Source organism: Arachis duranensis, chromosome 8 (genome assembly GCF_000817695.3).
Source record: "Arachis duranensis cultivar V14167 chromosome 8, aradu.V14167.gnm2.J7QH, whole genome shotgun sequence".
Classification (NCBI taxonomy): domain Eukaryota; kingdom Viridiplantae; phylum Streptophyta; class Magnoliopsida; order Fabales; family Fabaceae; genus Arachis; species Arachis duranensis.
In genome coordinates, this window is record NC_029779.3 from 1,924,110 (window position 1) to 1,950,846 (window position 26,737).

At 31.9% G+C, this 26,737-nt stretch overlaps 2 protein-coding genes across 2 annotated transcripts; one reads left to right on the top strand and one right to left on the bottom strand.

The window, feature by feature from the left end:
* The first annotated feature begins 2,207 nt into the window (after positions 1-2,207).
* On the top strand, positions 2,208-3,138 carry LOC107460102 (histone H3.3). The gene is made up of 4 exons (XM_016078428.3): positions 2,208-2,322; positions 2,417-2,493; positions 2,590-2,680; positions 2,782-3,138. Exons 1-4 carry the CDS (start codon positions 2,251-2,253, stop codon positions 2,950-2,952), a joined length of 411 nt encoding a protein of 136 aa, XP_015933914.1. The 5' UTR covers positions 2,208-2,250; the 3' UTR covers positions 2,953-3,138.
* A 19,092-nt stretch (positions 3,139-22,230) lies between these two features.
* Positions 22,231-25,545, bottom strand: LOC107460053 (zinc finger CCCH domain-containing protein 6). The gene is made up of 4 exons (XM_016078377.3): positions 25,251-25,545; positions 23,573-23,782; positions 23,332-23,456; positions 22,231-23,250 (listed from the first exon to the last, which is right to left on the bottom strand). Exons 1-4 carry the CDS (start codon positions 25,308-25,310, stop codon positions 22,392-22,394), a joined length of 1,254 nt encoding a protein of 417 aa, XP_015933863.1. The 5' UTR covers positions 25,311-25,545; the 3' UTR covers positions 22,231-22,391.
* Positions 25,546-26,737: the final 1,192 nt, after the last annotated feature.

Below are 26,737 nucleotides of genomic sequence, written 5' to 3' on the forward strand. Positions count from 1 at the left end.
ATGTTTCAATACACTTTCTAACTCTATTTGATTATTAATATGCTATACTCGAAACAAAAATCTAATATATCCTTCCAAAGCATATGACTAATGTGCCAAGTTTTTTTATTTGTTTGCTTTATTTTTTTACTCCCAAATTACTTATATCTTCTAATAGGTATAAGAATATTTGGAATAAGCTACTAAAAATATATTTTAAAAATTAAATATTAAGAAAAAAATCTCAAAATATAAAAAGATAATTTTTTAAAAAAAAATTGGCAAAACCAAGAACTGAGTTACTCGATGATTTATTATATTTGTCGAACTCTTTTAATATTTCAAGAATATTTTTGTCGTTTTCATCTTTTAAAAATTTTTGTATGGTGCCTAAATGTTTGAAATGAAGTTTTAATAATTTATTTGTTACGTTTGAGCATTAAAAACTTGATAGTGTGTATAACCCTTTACACAAATGGTTTTTAACTATGAAATACGGATATTTTATTGAGTTATTATGTTTGTATATTGAACACATTTTAAATACGACACTTATTGAAATTCGTTCGATATACGTATTTGTTGTGTCTAATTATATCTTGATAAAAAATAAAAAATTATTTTTTAAACATGTTTAAATACACGTAAATATCATCATGTGTCAACATGTCCAACAATTGTGTTTTTATATCTTATAAAATTTTAAAATTTATGTATCTACATATCCCCGTATTATGTTGTGTCTTATGTCAAACTGTTAATATCCATGCATCATACGTTTTCATTCTAAAAGACTACTTAAATGTAAAATCACTGATTAATGAAATATAAAACGAATATTTAAATTCTAAACCAACCATGTGTGTCGGTAGTAATGTGACTTGGTTTGTTCATGGTATTCAAAAAAATTTGATCTGATCTCATGCTCAAGGATATTGCTTTTAAATCATTATTCTCACTATTGATTTTAGGTCAGATTTGTTAAAAAAGTACTATGTAACTAATTAGTTTTGGTAGCTATAAAAAATAATAATAAATTTAATTTTTTGTACACTTATATTATAAATTTATTTAAGCATATATTATTATATTAATAAAAATAATTAATTTTTAAATTTATTATTAAATTAAAAAAATAATCTAAATACGTAAATCTAATTGAATGACAGTATAAAAACATTTATAATTTTATACAATATAAAAACACGTAAAAGTGTCTTTTAGAAAAAAAAGGATTTTGTAAAAGATAAAATTAATTAAAAAGTTAATGTAATTTTAACGGATGAGAGGCGCAAAGGATTTATTTAAATAAAAAATCTACCTACCTTATCGAAAAATAAACATATGATGAATCATGTCAAATAATCTATTGTCCTTTTCAATATCCATGAAGTGAAATAAAGATGTTCCTTTTCCTTTTCATATGATGCCGAAAAACATTTACCAAAAGAAAAATTGAACTCTTCTTCGTATCAATATGGATGATGATTATAAACAAATTAAGAGAATAATCTCCGAGAGTAAATATCCAAATAATAAAAATAAAATAATGTGTAAAATGAAATCTTATTTTAGAATAATTTGATTATTAGATTATTGAAGATTTTAATTTTAGATTAATTAATCCTGATTCATTAGAATTTGTGGTAAATAAAGAATCGAGAATTATATAAAAATTTAAAAGATAATGATTATTTTATTGTCTAAGATAACTTAGATAACCAATAATAATAATAATAATAATAATAATAATAATAATAATAATAATATTTAAATCTACCTATGTTTGGTAAAATAGTAATAATAATAATAATTTTACTTGATCAATTACATGGTTTTTTTTATATATTACCTTGTTTCTTCGTGACATGTTAGATAAGATGCATTTTAAATTTTTAATTGCCAAAAAGATCTTAACCAAAAGAAAGAAAAAAAACATTTAATTTGTGTTTTTTCAAGTAATAATCCATACGTTCACAAAGCAACCAATGAAAAATATTGTCTGGTCAGAAGCAACCAATGAGGAATAAGTACACAGATTAAAATTATTAATATCCATCTTAAGTTTACTAATTTTTAAGATATCTTATTTTTTTTTTAATTAATAAACTTCCGTTAATAACCGTTGAAGTCTTGGATCGGAGCCCACGTTCACAAATCATAAGGACCCAACAATGTAATCACATCATTCACTTGCATTATATAAACCCCCTTTAATCATTCTTCTTTTCGCATTATTCCAAATTCAGTTTTCTCCCGTTTTCATCTCCCATGGCTCGCACGAAGCAAACTGCTCGCAAGTCCACCGGTGGCAAGGCCCCTAGAAAGGAACTCGCTAGGAAGGTAAATACACTTTCCTGCTACCTAGGGTTTTCATAACTATTCCTTTCTGTTTTCGTTTTACGATTGTGATTTCAAGTGATATAATCCTCTTTAGGCTGCGAAGAAATCTGCTCCAACAACATGTGGAGTGAAGAAGCCGCATCGTTTTCGCCCCGGAACTGTTGCCCTACGGTAACACTACTGCGTGCATTAACGACGTTCTCCTATCTCTCAAGTTATTTGATTTCATCAGTTTCTAATGGAACAGTTCTACCTTTTTTGTTTCAGTGAGATACGAAAATACCAAAAGAGTACCGAGCTTCTGATTCGCAAGTTGCCATTCCAGCGTTTCGTTCGTGAAATCGCTCAGAACTTCAAGGTCTTCATTTTTTTTTTCAAAGTTTCTATTTTCACATGGTGATGACAACAAAAAATTATTAAATAATTCGATATATTTAACTAAATTGTTTAACATTACAGGCGGACCTGAGGTTTCAGAGCCATGCGGTTCTTGCACTTCAGGAGGCAGTGGAGGCTTATCTAGTGGGACTCTTTGAGGACACAAACTTGTGTGCGATCCACGCCAAGAGAGTTACCATTATGCCCAAGGACCTTCAGCTTGCCAGGCGTATCCGTGGCGAACGTGCTTAATAATTATTAATTAATTAGTTTGTTTTAATTTCTTTTGTTTCATTCTGAAATTCTATTCTTCTGCTCTGCATATTTTCCCTTTCTTTTATGGTAGATATTAGGATTCATAACAAACCTATAATGTGAACATTTCGTTCTTGCCTTCCTTCGTCCTCTATCTCTCTCTAGCTATATGTATATATATACACACACGTTCGTTTATCTGTTTGTCAACTTCTCTTTTTGTTAATATTTAATTCGTTTTCACGCAATTCTCTTTAGGTTAATCATATTTTTACCAGGAAAATCCTGTAGTTTTTTCTTTTTTCTCGGGTTATATATAAGAAGGTGGATATCATATGAAAATATATCTTTTTGACAGAAATATCCATTTTAAAAGCGAAAAAAATTAAAATAACATAAAAAAAACTAAGAAAAAAATATAATATATTTTATATATTTTATTATCAGGACTGCTAGTACGCCAAAGAAAAAATTGAGAATTTGATTAGTATTTAAATTGGTTTTTTTATATTTTTTAATAATTTCTCACAAATATTTAAAAATAATAAATATATGTTATCATACATAATCATAAATATATGTTATCATACAATTTGTCAACTAAGAAGATAAATAGTAAGAAAATATATATATCTATCTATTTATTAAATATATAACGAGAATATGAGAAGGTTTGGTGTTTGATTATTTTTCTTTTTTTAAAATATTTTTTATTATATATAATTTATAAAAGAATTATTTTACCATAACTTAAACCCAAAATCTTTTAATTCAATTATAAACAATTTACTATTTCAATAAATCTTACTTTATTATTTTTATTTATTTGATACATGTAAAATACCTTACAAAATCTTTTAATCCCGTTCACTTTTTTAGATGATAATTATTACAATCAATATAAAAAATTATTATTATTATTTTAGACTTATAATAGTGTATTAAAATTAAATTTTATTTAATAAATAAAAAATAAATTAATGTTTACTGATACACTAGTACAAATAAGTCAATAACAAAATGAAAAAAAAAAAGTCTCAAAATATTCATTATATTTTATAGGACATCTAATTCTTTTTATCTAAAATATACAAAGTAAATAGATTCTTAAGGAAAAATTAGATATTTTGTATTTTAAAAAATAAAAAATATTTTATATTTTTAATTAGTTAATAATTTTTTAAAGGGTTACAAGTGTTACAAGCCCCTAGCCCACAAACATTCCATACGCGCGTGTAATGATATTGAATGGAGCGTAACATCACGCACTCCCACTCAAACGGTTACGCTTCTCTTCGTGTAAATCGCCCCTTAATGGAAGACTCTTGCACTTCTTCCACTTCTCAAAGCCATTCAGAGAAAACGCAACCCTTCTATTTTTGAGCAACATTCGAAACTCAAGATATACAACTCGTCGCTAACATTCGAAAACTCCATCAACACACCATAAAACTCTCGATCAAGAATCTCCAGAGTAAACAAAGGTATAATATTCAAAGTACGTTACATTACCATTCCTGTATATTTTCCAGATTTCGAACTAGGTTTTACTGTTCTTCTACGTTCTTCTAGTTTTTACTGTTCTTTTTGCTCTACGTCTCATTTTATAGTTTTTAATGTTCTAGGTTTTACTGTTATTCTTGCTTCTATGCTACACTGTTCTTCTTCGTTTTTGTAGGTGTTACTGTTCTTGTAACTCATTTTTGGGGGTATATTTCGTAGTTTGGTGGGTATATATGCAGTAATTTGTTGGGTGTATATGGCATAAAATTTTGGGTGTATATTTCTGAACTGATATATATGGGTGTATCTGAATCATATCTATGTGTGTATATGGATTAATTTGTTGGGTGTATATTGGTTGACCTTGTAATGTTGCTTGATATTGATGCATGTTTGAGTGACACCTGATTGATATATATGGTTGTATCTGATTCATATCTATGGGTGTATTTGACTGATATATATGGGTGTATCTGAATCATATATATGGGTGTATCTTATTGTTATCAATGGGTGTATCTGACTCATATATATGGGTGTATCTTACTGATATCTTTGGGTGTATTTTTCATTTCAGAGAAAATGGCAGCGAGAAACCAACCTGGAAGAAATGTAAGAACAAATATATGTCTTACATGAAATCAGTTTTATATAATAGAATTATATCTGACAATAATTTTATTTTTGTTTACAGCAAACAAAAGATCTTAAGTGTGCAACACATCTCTTAAGTGATAAATTCAGAAATATGAGTGAGGAAAAGAAAACAATTGTGAGGGATTTGGGATTCGGTGGCTTGATGCACATCCCACCACTAAGGGTGCATCACCAAGTGTTAAGGGAGCTGGCTAACAACTTCAAACTAGGGGAGAACAGACTGGAAACGGGATACGGTTCTTTTAAAATAACACCAAGAAAAATAGGTGATGCGCTTGGCATCAATGCAACAGGTAACTCGCTAAAAACCATAGGTGTATATTAACTGATGCTTGGGTGTATTTAAGTTGATGCTTGGGTGTATTTGAACCGACTTTGATACTTTGTTGTTTTCCTTTTTGTAGGAGATCTATTTCCTCAGAAAGTCGATTATAAGAAACTTTCTGAGGATGAGAAAGTAATTTTTAGAAGATTCTAGGGTAAGACCCTCAAAAGTCTTACAGATGAGATGATGGATATTGGCGTTGGTAATGAAGAGGATTTTCATCCTCTATATACAAATGGTGTTCCTTTTACCAACGACAATAAACAAAATCTCGCCTGTGCACCTGGCCCCAATTTTTGAGACGGACAGCATAACGGAGCGAAACTGGGGGGCATGTTTTGACCTTTATGGTCAAGGGCATAACCGACTACAAGGAGAAAAAGAAGAAGGCAATTGATGGCTGCCTCTTTGCCCTGATGATAATTTACTTTCATCTTTCTAAAAACAAGGACAAGAAAAAGGCTGAAAGACCGCCAAAACCCTGGATTGCCAACTGGAGTAAGGAGCAGTTGGTCGAAAGAATGAGTGCAGAAACAGAGGAAATTTTTGGTAAGTGAACGTAATATGTTGGGTGTATTTTATTTACCTGAATGCTGCTAACTAAAATATCTAATGTTTCAGGGGATTGTAAAGATGGCGAAAACAAGAGAGAAAATAAAAAAATAGAGAAAAAAGAAAAAAAAAACAAGAAATAAAAAAAACAAAAAAGGAAAGCGAGTTCAACATCGTCTTCGGAGATAGAAACAACTGACAGTGACAGTTCTACCTCTGAGTCTGAGACTCAAGAAGACTCAGAGGATTCACCAAGAAAACAATCCAGCAAAAAAGAAAAAAAGTAAGTACCATACTTGGGTGTAATTTCTTTGTCGAGTTGGGTGTATTTTGTGGAACTATTTGGGTGTATTTTGTTTATCAAGTTGGGTGTATGTTGTTAATTAAGTTGGGTGTATATTATCGATTAAGTTGGTTGTATCTTGTGCATTCATTTGGGTGTATTTTATATCTTTAGTATGTTCTAAATAATGATTGTTTGCCTTCTAGAATGGACTCCAGAAAAAGAAAGAAGAGTCAAGAGGATTCAGATTCTGAATCAGAATCTGAATCAACTGATGAGTAATGTTCTAAAATTATTACTCCTTTCTTTTGGCCTCATTATAAAGATTTTGTGTATTAACTGAAGTGTCTCTTATTAACTTATAGAAGCGAAGAATCATCACCGATGGAGAAGCAAAAGAAAAAGAAAAAGACACAAAGAACACCAAAAAAGTAAGCACTTCTTTGGATAATATTCTGTAATAAAATTAATTTTTTATTTCTGATTCATACTTGTTTTTTCCACCCAGAACACAATCTAAAAAGAAAAAGGTTGTTGTTGAGCATTCATCTCCTGAAGAAGATCAATACTATGATGGGTACAGTACCTCGTAAGCTATATTACCGTTTATCATCATAATTATTTTTGTTAACATCTTCTTTTATGAATGTAGTGAGAGATATGAAATAGGAAGTGAAGATCTAGATGAATTGTTAAGGGGAATCGATGAAAAATCTGCTGCAGAGGGGTATGTCTTGTTGGGGTGTATATTTCAGATTTTAGTGTGTTTTCTTTGCTAATAATTGTTTCTTGTTATCGCAGGCAGAACGAAGCTGACCTGCGATCGACAGAAGGTCGCTATGTCTCCTCTGAAACGTAAGAAGCTTTATTTAATAAAATCTTGTTATCATGATTTGGGTGTATTTTGTTGATCAAGTTAGGTGTATGTTGTTTATTAAATTGGGTGTATTTCGTTTGTTGTGTTGGGTGTATATTGTCCATTCAGTTGGTTGTATCTTGTGCATTCATTTGGGTCTATTTTATACCTGTATCATATTTTTTCTGAATAACATGAAATCTGTTTAGAATACCGGATGTGAACTTGGGAAGTGATGATCCTTCCTCTCAAGGACGCACAGAATAAAGTAGTGTAAACAAGCAGGCAGAGAGCATGTAATTTCTCTTTCAAATAACCGTTACTTTTGTTCTTCTATTACCTTCTACTTCTAATTCTGTATTATATTTTTTTAGAAAAAAAGCCCTTTATTATTTTATTCGAGAAAAAAAAGGGAGGAAAAAAAAGCAAAAACTGCAAGTATGTAAGTTCTCAAAAAACAAAGCATGTCTTCCTTTTGAATTGTTCGGGTATATTTATTGACTTTCTTTGGGTGTATTTTAGGTTGAGTCCGGTTCAACAGTCAGCCAGTGAGCCGGCTGATTCGAATATGATGGTTGTGAGGGAACAGACACCGTCAGAAGCACTTGCAATGTGAGTTTTTCAAGAATATTTCAACCTTATAACCTTATTATTTTCAAAGGCGTTGTTAACCTTTCATTTTGCTTCTTGTTTAGAGTTCCGATTCAAGTTTTTGTGCCAGTGTCCCAAACAACCACTGTGCCGAAATTTCAAGAAACACCTGAGACAGATTTTGAACCAACCCCTCTTCTACAAATTGAAGGAACTACAAAAACGTAAGAAATAGTATTATTTGTTTAGAGTTTGGGTGTATATTGGGTTACAGTTCGGGTGTATATTTGGTAACAGTTTGGGTGTATATTGTTCCTTAATAGTTTTTTTTACGCCATGATTAATTTGTGTGTAACTGTGCAGCACTCCTGAACCCCCCAACAACTTGAAGAAAGCACACCCACGCTTCCCCCAGCTCCAACTAAAATGTAAGTTCATCAGACTGAAATCAATCTTTGCTTATCATCCATATATTCTTATTCTTATAATACGTTGTACATGATGACGCAGTTATCCAACCGCAGAAGACGCTGCTGCCCTATTGATGATGGCACGGACAACATCGTATGTTCCTAGAACAGATCAGATGCCATCATTCAGCCTTGGCCTCACTGATTCAAGCCAAGAAGAAGCATCAACGCAGGAGGGAGCGTCAACGCAGGAGGCAAAAAGGGCAAAATCTCCAGAAGCTGCAAATTTGCTAGAACAATTAGAGAATTTGGTAGAAAAAATAGCAAAAAGTGCAGCGAAAGAAGAAAGCAAAAGTCCACAAATTCAAAGGGAGACTGGGGAAGAAAGTTCTGGGAAGTTTGAAACTCCTGCGGGAATAAATGAGAATACGGATGATATGAAACAGAAGTGCTACATCTGGGGGACGCGAGTGAAGACATACGCGAATGGCACAACTAACGAGTATGAGAACATGTGCACTCTAATGGCCCAAGATAAATACATTTTGACAAAAATGCACATTGCATCACTCTAGGCAGCAACTTATATAGAAGCTGAGGTAATATTAGAATAATTAATATTTTAATATATTAATACTGCTGTTTTGGAAAATAGGAAAATTAATGATATTATTTCTAATTATTGGATTTGAACATTTTATTAAAAATAATTTGTGAAATTGATGAATAAATAATATTTTATATATTATTATTATTGGATTATAATTTATTTATAATTACTATATTATTCCTATTTTTATTTGAAATTACAAAAACTACCCCTAAACCTAATTTTACCACAACCCTAATTTCCAAATTGAAACAAATCCAAACCCTGAAACCCTAACCCGGTTACTCGTTTTCCCCCAAGACCCAGCTGTAGCACACAATGTTTCCCTCACCCAGTAGCAGTAGCACACACAGCTTTCCCCTTCTTCTTGAATGAAAGAAAAACGAAGCAGAAAAAGGGAAAGGGAGATTGAGTTGCGGCAGGGAGGAGAAGAGAAAAGGGAGGGGGCTGGCACTGGTGGGCCTCAGCTTCGCCCAGTCGCTGCCACATCTCGTCAAGGAGGAAGGCCGAGACTGAGCGACACTGGGAGAGAAGAAGACGCGAGCTGGAGGAGCTGCGTCCAGTCGTCGCTGTCGCGCCACTAACCGCCACCATTCCGCCGTCGCCGTCAATGGGGTTCTGCCAGGAGAGAGGAGACGCACAAGGAGGAGCCCGACGTGCGTGAAGAAGAAGGAGAGAGGTCCGAGGCTGAGATAGTTCCCGTTACTGCCGTCTGCCTCCGTCACTGCCGATCTGCTGCTCTGCGGTGTTTAGCTGAAGTTTCTGCAATGTTTCCGGAGATTTGTGGTTGCCGGAAGACACCGCTGCTGTTGCTGCCGAAGGAGGAGACAGCCTTGCCACTGTTCGGGCCGCCGGGAGCAGTCCTGTGGCCACCGAAACCACCGCCGAAGCTTCTGGCTGCTTCTGCCGCCAGAAAACGCCACTGCCGTCGCTGGAAAATTCCATCGGTGAGGGTTTTAAGTTGGTTCTCCTTCCCATTGAGTCTCTGGGAACCTCATTCTCACTACATGTTGTTCAGGTCACCACTGCCACTTGAGGTGGGTGCTGGGCTGCCGCAGAACCGGTTCGGAGACTGCCGCTGTTCGGTTCACCATTCCTTCTTCGTTTTAGTAAGCATTTTCGATTTGAAAGCTCTTTAGTTACTGTTCTGTTATCATACGCCGAGGTTTTGCGGCGTTAATTGCTATAAGATTGAGTTTCGATTGTTGTATATCGCGATTAGAGTTGTTGTGGTTACTGCGAAAGTGGCTTGGAGCTGAGGATTGCGGTTGTCGGTGATTTTGGGTTGAGAGAGAGGGTTCCTGTGACGCGTTTGGGTTATGGTTTTGCGTATTAAAGTAGGGACTTTTTTCGAAAACTATGTTTTATATATTGGAATTATTACATATAGATACTGATGTGAGACAATGTATATTTGGTGATTGTATCAGTCTTATGTATTGTTTGATTGTCTTGAATGATTATAAATGTTTGTTTGACTGGATTGTTGTGCGGCTTTGTGAAATGGAATGTTTTTTAAGTTGATCCTTTTAAAGATTTGAGATCGAGTTGAATCCGTTGGGAATTAATTTGAGTTGAGTTGATTTTCTTGATAATGTGAAAAACAGAATACACTTTTAGATTCAGCCGGATTTGCTTTAATTGATTTGGTTTTGATAAATGAATTGTTGCTGAACTGTTTCTTTAAAGTTTTGGAAATAAGTTTAATTGGTTGATAATGATTTGATTTTGAAACGGTTTCCTTGAGATATGAAAATGAGGTGACTGTTGGATTTAGCTTACTCTTGAACTGATTTTGGATTTAGACCGTTGAAAAGGATTGTGGAACGGTTTAGTTGGGACCCAAATCGGGTGACAAAGTCCAAGTTTTAAGGGAGGTGCTGCCGAAATTTCTATAAAAATCCTAGACTTCTTTTGAAAAGTTATTTAGAAAAGTTTGGATTTGAGAAATTGTATTATTTGATTTATTAAGAAAATATTTATGTTTTCAAGCATAATTTATTTAAGAAAACTATATGTCTTGAGTTCGACTTATTTAGAAATGAATTATTTTACCATTTGAACCACTGAAGGAAAGAATTATGTTCTAATATTGATTTTAATATAAAAAAGGACTTTTGCTCTTGGTTGGACTTAAAGATTTCGTTCAGATGAGCTTTTAGTGATTTTAAAGGAAATTGGACTTTTGATTGAATAATTACGTTTGAGACATTTTGGAAGAGGTTAGAGAATTGGTTTCAAGAAGAAATTTGAAAGTGGTTTGATTCGAATGGACTGGTTCCATTTCAAGTGAACTGATTTTGGATTGGGTTGGAAAGTGGTTTGATTCGAATGGACTAGGTTTCATAATAAATTCAGTTTTTATTTACTTGAACCAAGAATCTATAATTTTAAGAGTTTCAATGAGTTTTTAAGAAATTGAGATAGGTTGTCCTTCCCTAAAGACTTGAGACTCTACCGAGGGACTTTGGTTATAAAATCCCGTTATTGGATGGATAATTTTGAACATTTCAAAATAAATCTTTTAAATTGTCATGGTTTTTGGAAGTTTTGAAAAGAGAATGTCGAGGGTGGCTTTGTTTTTAAAAAGGGAACTTACTTTGAGTAAGAGTGGCTTATGAGCCTGAGATGATTTGAGGAATGGGAACTTAAAAGCCAAGGCTAAAAAGAGTTGAAATTTGATTTCAAAGTGAAGTGAATTAAGAACAAGTGATTTATGGCTTTGAATAATGATTTTATGAATTTGATGATGTTGGATGGTGGAAGTGCTATTTTGTTATGAGCCGGAATAGCTGTATATGATAATGAATTGTGGCTGATTGCGAAATATGTTATGAGCTGCATGGCTGACTATGAGTCATGAATTTGAGCCGAATGGCTGAAATGAATGTTGATTTATGGCTGACAATAAATACATATATGCTGAGTTACTGATATTGTGATTTTGCACTTCCAACTTTCTGAGATACGAGTTTTCCTGGGTAGAAGCAGTGGCTAGCCACCACGTGTTCCAGGTTGAGACTTGATACTCTGCTGACCTTATGTCGTAAGTGTGGCCAGACACTGAAAGTTCTAGATGAGCTCGCCCCCGTGAATATACACCAGTGAGGGTGTTGGATGTGAATTATGATTATCTCTTGTGAATAACTCGAGTTGGGGATGCACGACAGAGGGATAGTCCAATGTTTAGCTACCAGGACTTGTCGGGTTGGTTTTATAACCGACAAATGATATCATCAGCCACAAGGACAGGCATGCATCATATGCATCTATGTGACATTGTTTGGGTGTGCATATTGTACTTGGTTTGCCTTTGTGATTACTTGTGATTATCTGCTAACTGTTCTACTTGCAGTAACTATATGTTTGTGCTTGAACTTTCCTATTTGTGTTTGCGACTGAGACTCTGTTAGACTGTGGTGATTGGTTGTTGTTTGGGTTGTTTGGACCTAGAGCCGTGGTTGATCATGAGATGGGCCGAAGGCCATGTTGGTTGCTGTTTCTGGTTTAGAAAAGTATGAAAAACTAATCTGGTTCAGTATAGCTAAACCTTTTAAAAGGCTTTTAAGTTTTTAAGAATTGAACAGTTCCTCTTTCAGAAAAGGTTTTATATTTCTCTTTTATAGTAAACCGTTGCTTTTGAAAAGATACATACATTGGTTATCAATCACTGTAACGATTTTATCTCGCATATTGCAACCCTATAGTGAGAACCCTTTCGAGGATGATGTTCTCACTCCCCTACAAATTTTTCTTTTCAAGATATGGACGCAGAAGTCACGAAGAGTTTATATAGTTGTTGTCATGATGTTTTGTATTGCTTTAGTTATTGCTTATTGTTCCCTCGCCTTTACCTTTCTATATTCTGTAAGAGGGATAGGAATTGTATTGGTTAACGCTTGTAAAATTATTTATATATATATATGTATGTACTCTTTGTGAGTTTTGTAAGTTGTATTGTATGTATGGATGTACGTTACATAACAAAAGTATTTTGGAGTGGTATTGCGGTTTAAAGTTTTAAACAGGCTTATATTTTAGTATTAAATAGTATAAGAGTCGTCGTAATGTCCGAGCTATCAGAGTCGGCAGCTAGAAGCGTGAGCTTTGATAGTTAGGGTGTTACATTTATACATTTAGATATTTAAAAGACACAAAAATCAATTCTTTTAACAACACTTCAACGACTCATAAAAGTTAACACAATAAATGATTATAGATCAAAGTGATAGACAAGATTGAAAGTTGCGATAATGGTACTTGCTGATAATTAATTACGATCGGATGAAGAGAAGGTGCGAGGAGAAGAAGAAAATTAGAAAGGAGAAAAAGGCAATAATAGTGTGTGATAGAAAATAATAGTGTGTGATACAATAAGAAGATATAATAAAAGTATACATTAATAATTTAAAAAAATAATAAAATTAAAGATAATTTAATAAATTGAATATAAAATTTAAAAAACAAAATATTTTTTATCTATTAGAAATATGAATATAAAATTAAAAAATAATTTTATTTATTTATTAGAATTATGATTTAAATTTTTATTTTTAATTTTTAAATTATTTTATCAAATCTATAATTAATTGAATTAATTAAATTTTTTCTACTATATTAAGGAATCAATTTAATTGAATAATCTTGAAGCGTTTATATAGTTATTTTTATAATAAATAAATCTAACAATTTTTTAAGACTCAAAAAGTTATTAATAAGGATATGTACGATGAAATACAAAAATTTTTGTCAGGTACACAATTTTTATATTCTCCTATTTTGTTTATTAATTATTCTTATAGTTTGATATTTAAAAATGAAAAAAAAATAAGCATTCTCATTTTTTCTGTTTTTTCATTATTTATAGAAAAATGAAGACCTTTTTAGATTTATATCTATATTTTGGCCTACCACTTAAAAAATATGAAGACAAATATAAATATATATGACATTTAAGTAAAAACTATCTTTTGTAATAATTAATATGTATTTTGGTTTATATATATATATATATATACTTTTTTATTGTGTATTTTTATAATTTAACATTGTAAAATTTTTTTAATAGTAGTTTTAATTTTAAGAAAATATGATATAAATAAGATCATGTCAATATCTATAACAGTATATAATGGCAAAATCTGTTTTGGTGTCCAATTTTTTTTTAAATTTTGTCTTTTCTAATAATCTATCCCACTATATGTCAGTTATTTTACATTAAAAAACTTTCACTATTTCATCTTCTCTCTTATCACATACATTCACGTTCTCTCTTATCTCATTAATTCACATTTACGGAACTTCTATTATTATCTCTTACCTCCTTTACTATCTATCATCTCAGATTATTGTTATTGCATAATAAAAAAAAACTTTTTTTTCTTATCCATTTTCTCTTACATCATTCTCATTTTACTTAAATATACCGTAAAACTTAATATAATTTGCCTGAAAAAAGTTAAGTAATTTTTTTATCTTATAATTATTTTATATTTTGGGATTCAAAATTTTGTATTTTTATTTTTATTCAAAGTTTATTTTTATGTTTTATTTTAGTTTCATTAATAAAAAATATTAGCATTAGTTTTAATATTTAACCTTTAGGATAAATAAAAAGATGGGACTTTTTTTATAAATTAGATGATTGAAAAACAAATTATTATAAAAAAAAGTTAAGTCTATTCTTTACTATAGAAATATATATAATTCACTCTTGAATTTAATAAAAATAAATATATGCTTATTTAATTTTTTAAATTTTACATCAATTATTAAAATCATGATATAATAGATGTACTCCAATAAAAAAATGAAAATAATTTCATAACTTTTTTTGGAATGAAACATAACTCAATAATTATAAAATCTAATATAAACAACTATAGATAAGTAAAATAAGTAATAAAAAAGGACATAAAATTTAACTTTTTTTTATTTAGTACAAAAATAAATATAGTAAAATAAATCATTGTTTTCATACATAATGGCATAAAATTTAACATTATCCTTCTCTAGAGTTATCTATTTTTTTAGTTTTTATCCTTATTTTTGTACTTTATTTTAATTTTATTAAACCAAAAAGTACTAATGTCATTTAATTTTAATTTTTAACTTACTAATTGTCTTAGCAAAAAGCTAGTGTTAGTGGAAACAAGAACAATTAACAATCCAAAAATTATTACTAAATATTGGACATTACAACTCTAGTACCTCATATGCTCATTTTTCCCAAGCCAAGAGGTAGAAATTTACTTCATAATCAAAATTGAGATTTCCACAAATACTTGGTGGACATAATCATAAAACAAGACAAAATTAAAAAAATGCTTGAAACTATGAGCAACAAATGATTAAAAGTAACAATATTAACTTAACCAAGCATATAATAATCATCAATCATCAAATTCATCAACAAGAAATCAAAATTACAAAAAGTATATATATTAACAATATATCTTTAACTACAAGAAAGATTAACAAAATTATAGCAATAAAAGAGAGCAATTAAGAAATACTTACAATAGAGGTTAGTAAAAATCCAAGATCAAAAATGAAAATAGCACTTGGAATATAAAGCTTAATAAAAATCCTAAGAAAGTTGAGAAAAAACTTAGAGAAAAACTAAACCTAAAGCCTCCTAAAGCTATTTAATACTACTCCTAATGATATGCCATGTTTTCTCAAGTGTTGCCCCCTCCATATGAGCTCTAGGCCATCAGATTTGGGCTTCCAAAGCCTTTCAAATGCGAGTCACGTGACTTTTTAATGAAGGCACGCGCTGGTACCTGTGCGTACGCACAAGAGGCTGTGCACACACACACTTCGCAAAGCTTTTCTCCTTTGTTTTTTTCATATTTCCTCTTTCTTGCATGCTTCTCTTCCATTCTTGCCAAGTCATTCTTACATATTACATCTTAAATCACTCACCAAAAATATCAAGGTATCGAATGAAATGCAAATAAAACAAAAATTGATTAAATTAGCACAAAAGAGAATGTTTTCACAATCAAACACAATTCAGGAGGAAACTTAAAAGCATGCTATTTAAGAGAATAAATGTAGGTTTGCATGATGAAATCCACTCAATTTCAACCAAAAATTACCATTAAATATGGATTCATCAGTCAACTAGCTCAATGCCTGGAATGGCCTTTAGCTCTATGCCTATAGTTGTACTTGAAGAAGCGTTCATAGCATCTTTAACCTTTATAATTTATAGTTGATTTAAATTACGTTAATGATGATGCTTGTGACATTGGTGACAATCGTTCCTTCAATGAGCTTACGAATGCAATGGCTGCTTCTCTTGTGATGATCCCAGTTTCAACAAGGGATTAAAAACCAGATCCTATGGAAGATGCACTGCGGGATGATGAGGATGTGGAGTCTGCCATGATAGATGAAGATAGCGATGAGGATTTAGGGAGCATTCCAATCCGTCAAGGTGACCCCTTGAGTTCCAGAGCGCAACAGTATCCACTGCATTTTTTTACTTTAAACTTGGAGGCCATAGCGTAACAAGATTTTTCGGACGTAAAATTTGGATTTGGAAAAATAGATTCGTATGATATATCGGCTCCAAGTGAGTTTTAAGTTGGACAACAACTTCAAAGTAAAGAGGAAAGTGTGCTTAGGGTCAAGAGTTATAGCATTCATCGTAGGCTTGAATATAGAGTGCTAGAGTCAGATCACATCAAGTAACATAGAAAGTGTAAAGAATTTGTAAAAGGTTACATTGGTTGATTCAGATCATTCTTGATAGTGAAAAGATACTTGGGAAGTCAGAAGATATAATAGACCTCACACATATAAAATTTAGGATTTAAAATTTAGGATTTAAGTCAGATTTATATTAGAAGGTATAATAGATCCTACTTCGATTTAATTTAGCAGTTTTGCTGCTTACTTCGATTTATAATGTGAATTACTATTAGTAAATCGAATTGCCCTACTTCGATTTACCTTGTCCCATAATTGTGGCTAAATCGGTTTTCAGTGTACCAATTTACTAAGGTGCAAAACCAAAATCGAAGCATTCTCTCCTTTACTACCAAATCGAATTTGTCACCTACGATATACATAAAATATGAATAGAACACACATGTATGCAAAATAGAATTAAGACATCTGCGTAAATTTGAGTCTTAAACTATTTATTTATATAAATTACCCTTTAATTTAGTTTATTATATAATAAATGTATTCATTTATTTTTTGGGTAGGTTTAACATTAACCATTATTTAAGGTGATTAGTTTAAAAAAAAATCTACTTTTCTATATATGACTCTTAAGTGATGACTGAAAAAAATAATAACAACAATATAGTCTCATCCCCAAAATACTGTTACTCACTTTGATAATATGGCTTCAACAATAATATTTTTACATATTTGTTTCACATATTGTAGCTCAACATATTCTTAGATATTTGTCTAGGTTTTTAGGAACTATAGACATAAATAAAGATATAATTATTTTGGTTAAACTTTAAACCTTAAAGTAAAAAAAATTGGCTAAAAAATTAAACATAACCAAATGCCAAATTATTTTTAGGAAAAATGACTAAAATAAAATATTTGGCCTTTAAATTTATCGAAATACAACTTTTTCAAATTATATATAAAAATATAATTTTTCACAAAACTATGTAAACCGTTAGAGAGGTCCCACAGATTCTAAATGAACGTAAATCGCTAGACCCCTCCAGCGGTTTATGTTGGGATGCTAAATGGCTAGAAACCACAGTAGGGATCTTGCGGTTTCTGTGTAAATACGAAATATGCATAAACTGCGACAGGGGTCCAGCAGTTTATACTTGCATCAAATTCACCTATATATACCAACCAAGGGGGAGTGGTGTGATAGTAGAGAGTCATTTTCATACCTTCACAGATGGATAATGAGGAGATTCTTTTAGTTCTAGTCCACTGCTCTAGTAAAATAAAAAAAAGCAAAAGGCACGGTGATAAGTTCACTGATAAAGAACCGGTGAGCGTTTTTATCCATTTAACAAATACTTTGTCAGAGCTAAAGATGAGTATATTGCAAAAGGTAGGGTTGTGTGGGGCCAAGTGGGTGAAGAAGGTGTTCAACAAGATTTCACTTGCGGTTGTATCAACTGGTGTGCAGTATGAAACATTTGTGATAGGGTCGGACGAAGACATGGAGGTTTTGTTTCATTGTTGGCACAGTTTTCTGGAGGTGAAAATACACGAGCTGTATGCCAAGTTGAAAGATGGTGTCGACAGTTCCGGGGCATCAACATCAAGTCGTTGTGATTAAGTTTTATGTTCTTTCTTTATTTGTTTTGTTGTCCTGTTTTAGTGTATTATGTTGTTGGTATGAATGTTTAGCCCATGTTGTTGATTTCATTTTACTGTAATGTGGTTATCATTTGTGTTTCTCTATGTTAGTTGTGATTCTTTTGAGTAAAGTTGATTTCATTTTGTTCATGATTATGTTGAGTACAAGAAACTAACTTCATTAAATCAAACTATCAACCTATGATTTGGCATACAAAAATTCATGAACATAGTCATTCTCACACAAGAGTACATCTTCATAAACATAAATAACCATACATAAGACATACAAAAGTCCATGAAAATAAACAAGGCACACGCGAGTACATGTTTGTAAATATAAATAACCATAAATAAGGCGACACTGGATAACTCTCTTCTCCCTGCGGTCGGATGTCTATAAATACGTAGCCCACCTGAACGAAGAGAATGTTATATGAATGGAAAATGCTATTTGAACATTAAAATTAGCCACTAAAATTAGCCACTAATGTATTTATGTATAAATAATAAATACATGTGTGGTTTAATTTATTTTCAATGTATATTTATATTCCAGCATGTATTTTATACTGGTGGCTGATTTTGGTGTACACATAGCGTAACCCTATATGAATATATAAACTGGGAATAACTTAGTTAATAACTAGAACCCTAAAAACTAAAACTGAAAGTCTAAGTGCCCATATATCGATACCTGGAAGCCAATGAAAAAGAAAAATCGTCGAATCCCCACAGTCTGAGACTAAGGAACCGCCAGAAAATCCAAGACTGCAATAGTTGGAGCGAGCCGGCCAAGTTCGTCACATTTCTGTTGACAACCCGACACATGCATCAATATAGCCAGGCCAATACTGCCAAAGTCCAATTATAACTGTCCATCTCGTCAAACCTCGCCACAAAGGGCAACCACCGAATATGAACCCGATTTTCACTATTGTCACCGAACAACTGAGTAGATAGCAGCATCATAATGTAAGCCCATGCATATATCCATACGGTGTCCTCAGTAGCATCCTACGGCAGCACCCTAAATCTCTCATAGAACCAGGTGAAGTGGACTGTAAAAACTTTACCTTATTTGGTGGGGCAAGCTCGCCAAATAGTTCCTGAAACAACTCCCAAGCGGGTCTGCCATCATATATCAACTTCTCGAAATATGTAAGGCACCCGGATACAGATAAATCATCCACGGGCAACCCTAACTGGTATGCAACATCCTGCAGTGTGATGGTGCACTCCCCGAATGACATGTGCAAGGTGTGCGTCTCAGGACGCCACCTCTCAATGAATACGCTGACGAGTGGCTCATCCAACCAAAACCACCTCGTGTTGAGCCTCATCAGGTGGTCTAAACTTGTCCTCTCCAGATATGATATGATCCTGTCATGCAGAGGCATGTTCTGTTGTCTCCGGATACTATAAATACACTTACTTGACTGTAGCATGTGAGAGAAATAACTAAAACCAAATAAAATTCCATCACTAATAACTTTAAGCCATAGGATACTAAACAAGTTCCGAAACAAATACTAAACTTATCATTTTAAATTCAAATTAATAAAGATTAAATATAATACTCAAATCTTTAATTTAAAATAAACAAATACTAAACTTATAATTTTACAATTTAAATCTTAAATTTAAAAAGCTAAACTACAAAATTTATAATCTTAAAATTTAAGAATGCAGAATATAAGCATTAGGTTCAATTTACAAAATTTAATCCGTAAGTTTTAAAACCTTAACAACTAAAATTATAATACTTGAATTTAAACTTACATATTCAAAAGTTAGAATTTTAAAATTTAGTTTTCAAACATGATACTTAGACAACAACCCTACAATCTTTGCAATTTGAACCCTATATCTCAAACACAAGAGGATCATCATTCTACTTAAACTTTTGGTCCTTTCTCTAAATTTTACATCATTACTTTGAAATCTAAAACTGGTCAATCCTAAATTATGTGTTCTAACTACCAAACCTGAATACTATATTTAATGTTATATGAAATACAATAAATAAAAGAAAACAAACTTATCTTTTCGTTGATGCTGCCGGCTATGTGCGCAACGCCGTTGAGCCGGTAAAGACTGTGTTCGTCCGCCATGGTCCCGGCCCGAAAAAAGTCAGAATGTCTTCCTCACCACACTTCAAAGTGGCTCAAACTGAATAATCCGAGACTCCCTATTTATACTAGAGTATAAACCGCTGGACCCTTCGCAGTTTATGCACGTTTCCACTTTACACAGAAATCGTGAGACTCCTATCGCTGTTTTGGACCATTTTGCTCTTCAACGTAAACTGCGAGAGCCTTACCACAATTTATGTATATTTCGAATCCGTAAAACTCCTCTCGCAGTTTACATAATTTACTGAAAAATTGTATTTTTGTATGTAATTTGCCAAAGTTATATTTCGATAAATTTAAAGCCTAAATATTTTATTTTAGTAATTTATTCTTATTTTTATATATATTATAAAATATGTCTCAAGACAAATTATATATATTTTTGCTAATACTAAGTCATTGTTTAACTACTAATTAAATACCTCAAAAGAATCCTAAATATAGAATAATTTTTCTTTTTTTTTCATTTTTTAATTTTTATATCTTTATCCAAAAATTGTCTTTTTTTTAAGTTTTGTATTCCGTTTTAAAATTTCTGTATTAACTATAAAAAAATTATGTTTCGAAACTTAATTAAAAGTTAATTAAAAAGTACTACTTTACCAAATTTTTCTTCTCCTATTAACTATAAGATTGAAGTTTATATCTAAGTCAAAGATTGCCCTGCTATAATTGCGAGTCAAAGATATGTTCTTCCTTTAATATTTACAAAGCATACAATCTCATTTTTGAAAAATTTCTGCACATGCTCTTAAGTCTTAAGCCTGATTACGAAACTTAAGGGTGAAGCAAATATTAAGTGTGTATTTGGATTACAGTTTATAAATAATAATTAATTTTATAAATTTAAATCTTATTAATTAATTTTATAATAAAATTAATATTTACTTACTAAAATAAAAAATATATATAAAAATTGGCAAAATATATTTTTATATCAAAAACAAAAATAATATATAAAAAATATATCAAAATATACTTTATTAAATTATATTACTTATAATTTTTTTAATATTATCAGTACTCTTTTATTTAATACTATTTTAATCTATAAATTTTAATTATTTATAACTTTATTATTAGTTATAATTAATTTTTTATTTACTTTATTTTTTAATTGGATCAATAATTTATATTATAAAAAAATTATAATAATAAATTAATATACAAGAATTACACTTAAAAATTTTAACAGAGTTAAATAAAAAATAAATTTTTTTTATTCAAAACTAAAAATAAAAATTTATAAAAAAGTATACTTATATATTTAAAATATTTGAATACTAAAGAAACTACAAGCAAGGAAATAAAGAGCAGAATTAAGAAGAAAAAAATAAATTCAATCCTAACCTAATTTTCTAAACACAAAAACTACAATTTCTAGGACTGCACACGGATCGGATCGGATATAGTCTATGATTCTATCTGATCCACACTACACTCATCGGATTAGATCGGATACGATATTCGCATAATTAAAAAAAAAAACTGTTTTAAGATGCTATTTTGTTGTTTTACCATTTTTTCACCTGATTAAATCTATTTACTCCTAAAATATTATCAATAAAGTTCTCTTGAATAACAAAAAAATATATATAATAACACAAGATCTAAGTTTAATTATTCTGATTTGAAGTACAACATAAAAAATTAAGAACAAAATATCATAAAATTCATAAAACAATGCACTAAAATTCATATCACATTAGAGTTTACTTTTTATACGGATCAGATCAACGGATATCACTGCTAAATCTGCAATTCGATCCTACCATAGTGCGGATCGAATCTGATCCGATCCAATGGCTCTGCAAATCAAATAATATCTGCAAAATTCGGATTCGATCCATGTGCTTCAATACATTCAAATGTGCTTCTCGTGCTTCTCTTTTTTCTAACTTTTTAACGCTAAACCAAACACAGCCTAAGTAAGCGTAAGTAATTGAAGTGTTATAGCATCAAGAAATTGAAAGCAGATACATGTCCCTAAAACAAATTACAACACCAAAGCCTTAAAGGTAATTAAAATGATGACGAAAACAACAAAAAATTATTAAAAAAAGGGGAAAGTGTAAAGGAACCTTCCATTAAAAAATAACGTATGTATTAACTTTAATACTAGTGAGAAACAAGGCTCACAATCACTTATCAAATGACCGTAAAAGTTGCATTACATGCATCCAACACCATCAAAATGATAACCGAGTTCATCTAACTGCTGATCTCACTATCCATTTTCATTCTCTTTGAACTTTGTACCGAAGGCACGGCACTACCTCGTGATTGGAATGTTACATCATGTTGGTATGCACAATTAGCACCATTTCGACATCCTCTAGAACTGTTAAAGAATATACAAGGTTTCATTATCTTGGATTTAGTTTCCCTTGATCTAGAATTGTGTTGTGGTGTCTCATGGTTCACCATTGGTCTCTGGATTTGACGGTTAGCAGTGTAAGGGTGGATTTCTTGTCTCTCTTCTCCATGTTGTTGAATTAAGCTCTTGTAATAATTTACATCCTTTGGTAGAGAGACGTCTGAGGCAGAAGAAATTGTAGCTTGACTCATCGGAGGCCTAGGAAGCCATTGGGTAGAAACAGGTCCTACTTGATTTCCACCTGAAGAAGGATAGTTAGGAGACGAAAATGTAACTGATGCTGGTGCACTGGCTTCTACTTGATGACTAGGAAGAGATGGATGTGAAAATGTCACTGAAGATGACCCCGGATTATTTGCACTCTGCAAACTGTTAGAGGCTCCATAATCTCTAACCAGTTTCTCAATCACTTCTGGGTTTTTGAGAATATTATTGAATAATTCAGGATCAATCAAATTCCCATGTTCATTATTCTTCATCACACTAGTTAATGCATCAGATAATGAGCCATGAGCTAACTGCACACTTGTATGGGGGTTTGGACCATTTGGTATGCCAGGAGGTAATTCAAAAGAATTAGATTGTGAGATAGAATCAGTTGCAGCATCTTCATCTTCCATAGGTGTAATTGGTATCAAGGTAGTTTGGCTATCAATGCACTGGGAAGCCTCGACATCCGCTGAAACAGATGGGCTGCAAGAAGAAAGAATAACAGTTACATCACTAATGGGGAATTAAATAAAAATTACTGTACGAGTTTTAAGAGATTCAAACTTTGGGGGGATAGAGGATGGGCGGGGATAAATTGCTTCAAGTACTCTCATCTCCCTCTGACATTGATCTTCTACCTCCTTGCTTTCTTCCCCAGCCACCACTTGCCACACTAAATTAAGTATAATCTGTGAGAATCACAAGATTATTAAGAATCATAATAACACCATAACCCAACTCATGCATTGAATATTGGAAAGTATTTAAAAAGAATATTTAACATGCGACCTAAAAACAAAACTACCTTGCATGGTGTAGTCCACCTAGACACTGGTATTTGAGACAGATCAACCTCAAAATGGGTCGACGCTTGGGTTCCCTCGAATCCAGGAGGTAGAAAGTCATCAGAACTTGTTCCTCCTGGAGGTAATAGCAATGATGTCTTTGCTTGGAGGTGATCTTGAGAATTTAAACCAACTTGAGAAGGAGATTCCTCTGATAAGAATAACCTAATCTGTTAAACGAAACCCATTAGTTAGCCCAAATACTTCATTCTAATATTTATTCAAAACCAATATTTATGTCACATCTTCTTGAACAACAGTGGCAAGCTTCGAAAGGATTTACTCCAATGAAAACTAGACATAATGTTAAAATGAGCAATATAAACAAATTCAAAGAACAATAACAGTTAACAAAGCAATCTAATGCCCAGACTTATTCAGTAGTTTTTGGAGACGCAATCCCCATGTGCAGCATACCTATACCATATACAATCAAAATTTACATTCAAACCACCAAACCACTAAAGATCTAGTTATCAAAATAAAGTTTTCCTTTTCTATGTCCAACAAATGAAAGCACAAATTGGCATAGTAAGAAAGATAGCAACATCTTGAAAAGAAGGGACCTGGTATCGAGCAATCACTCTCCAATACATCATAAAAGATTTAAAATCATTGTAATTGACACAAACCATGAAAGATCATAGGGACAGAACTAAAAAGAAAACTTAGCGGAGCATCAAAAGTAAGATTTACTTAGGTATAAGCTGCAGAAATTGAATTGCCCTGCATAGAATTCTTCCATCAAACTTACTTTGCAAGAATGAAAGATTGCAATTGCTACAGGTTGTTCCTAGTCACATCACAACTACCAACAACTCAAATATATAATGTCTGTCCCTACTGGTACTGGTACTCTATCTTAAACATCCATATGATTAATCATCAAGCCACCATGGTGCAAGAAAAATTGCAAAAGAGCTCTAGTATAGTACTGATGGAAATGATAACATTATCATGCAAAATTGATTTGTAGTTCATGTATCTGGTATGCAATTCTCCTACAGGTTATAAGTATACATTTTGCAGCCATGGTCAAATATAGCATCGCCATAGTGGCATAGTCTCATCAACAATTATGAATACACTCTACGAAAACAGATCTTTTCTTTTCCCTCTCTCTTTTGGCACTGTTTCATGACCTTACTAGTAACTTCAAAAGCAAATTTATCAAGATTACTTTATGAAGAGTTTCAGTTACAGTAAAAATGATCTCTCAAAGCCCTGTTTTGTGTTTGTTCCTATACAACAACAACACATCACTTACTCTTCTTCTAATTATATTTTTCCGATGAAGTTTGAAACTATAATCGGTTATTGGATTTATTTTGTTTAATCAAAAGTTGTACAGCTTGATTGAAAATCAATTAGGAAGTCCACCAGCATTCATAAATTGATGATTAACGCCTGCCATACGAGAACTTCAATTAAGTGCATGTTTCTATGAGATTCAAGAAAGATCAGATTTTGATCAACACGAGGTAGAACTCGCCGATGGTGGCAGTATCATTCAATCATGAATAGAGAAGGGTAAGGCACGCACGCACAGAGAAAAAACAGAATTAGGGATTACAGGATTGTTAATTTGACGGATTGGGAGTGGGCAACTGAATTGAAGGGATAGTAATTAGTTTTTACCTGACAAAGATCTAAATCGGAGGCCCATGAAACTCTTTTCGATTTGTGTAATCCACGCATAGTTAAGGGTAAGGAATGAAGATGAGAGAGTAAACCCTAGTCAGACACACTCGAAGACGAAGACGAAGGCAGAGAAAGACCGGAAGGCAAGACGAGAGGATATAAATAATATAATATCTTTAAGTTATAAGAAAGAAAGAAAGAATAGGGCTCTGCAGCAGCCTCCTATGTATCGCAGTTATTGGGTGTTAAAATTCACATGCTTGGAAATAGAATTCCACATTTCCACCTATGCATCCCTTTGCTTTAACAAGTTGCCCTTTCCACTAGTCTCTCCTAGACTCCTAGAGTCCTAGTCTCCTTAACCTTAACAACTCACCCCAAAATTATCGTCACTCCTAATGAGAAAATTCCCAAAATGCCAGCTTCATAATACCATGATTCTCAAACCTAAATTGTCGTCAGCTCGTCACTACTCACGTCTCACGTAGTCACGTCCTCTTTATTTATTTTTTCTTATTTTTAGAAAATAAAAAATATATAAATTTAATTTTGATATAAGCAATTTTATATGTGCATCCAGTTATGTAATAATACTAATAAAAATAACACTTTTCACATTGATAGTGTGAATAGTTAAGATAGATGTGAGATTTTTTTTTAAATTAGGAGTAAAATTCGAATCCGAGACTTTAGATGAAGATGAAAAAACTATATCATTTGAACTATAACTCGTTAGTAAAAACAACGGTTAAAAATGAATTTTGATAAGCATGTCCCATGTTGTAAATAGACCACCCAAGTTTATACTTAGAGTTGGCAATGGATAGGATACGGTAGGATCTATACTCTACCCTAACCCTATTTGCGAGTTGAAAACTTTTTTAAAATTCTATCCTACTCTACTTGTGGATTGAGAATCTCTCAACCCTAACCCTACCCGCACCCTAAAGTTCTAAATCCTATCCTACCCGATCGGCCGACCCTACCCGCAGAAACAAAAAAAATTCGAATAAATATAAAATTCAACCATTCTAAATTTCATATATATTAATAAAATAGAAAATAAAAAACTAAGTTCAAATTAAAATTAAAATATTAAAAAAATCCAACATAAAATTATAAATTAGCTTAGTGATTATTTCAAACTTTTATAAGAAAAAAATTATGAGTACAAGACTCACTTTCTTTTTACATATATAATTTTTACATATATATTATATAATATATTATGGGTGCATGTAGGGCAGGGTAGGATATACCCTAAACCCGTACCCTACTCTATCCACAGGTAAATTTGCACCTTATCCTCCCTTATCTGCAGCGGGTAGGATAGACAACCTTATCCAAACGGGTTGGTTCGGGTTGGATACCCACGGGTAGAGTATATATTGTCAGCTCTATCTAGACCTACTACTTCTTATAGACTGGATTCTAAAATTATAATTCATAATTTGTAAAAAAAATTATTTATATATCAATCCTTA

Coding starts and splice junctions, on each gene's coding strand:
- LOC107460102 (XM_016078428.3), top strand. CDS start 2,251: ATGGCTCGCACGAAGCAAACTGCTCGCAAGTCCACCGGTGGCAAGGCC. Junction 2,494..2,589: donor CCCGGAACTGTTGCCCTACG/GTAACACTACTG, acceptor TTTTTGTTTCAG/TGAGATACGAAAATACCAAA. Junction 2,681..2,781: donor AAATCGCTCAGAACTTCAAG/GTCTTCATTTTT, acceptor TTAACATTACAG/GCGGACCTGAGGTTTCAGAG.
- LOC107460053 (XM_016078377.3), bottom strand. CDS start 25,310: ATGCGTGGATTACACAAATCGAAAAGAGTTTCATGGGCCTCCGATTTA. Junction 23,783..25,250: donor CCGATTTAGATCTTTGTCAG/GTAAAAACTAAT, acceptor TTCGTTTAACAG/ATTAGGTTATTCTTATCAGA. Junction 23,251..23,331: donor CCATCCTCTATCCCCCCAAA/GTTTGAATCTCT, acceptor TTCTTCTTGCAG/CCCATCTGTTTCAGCGGATG.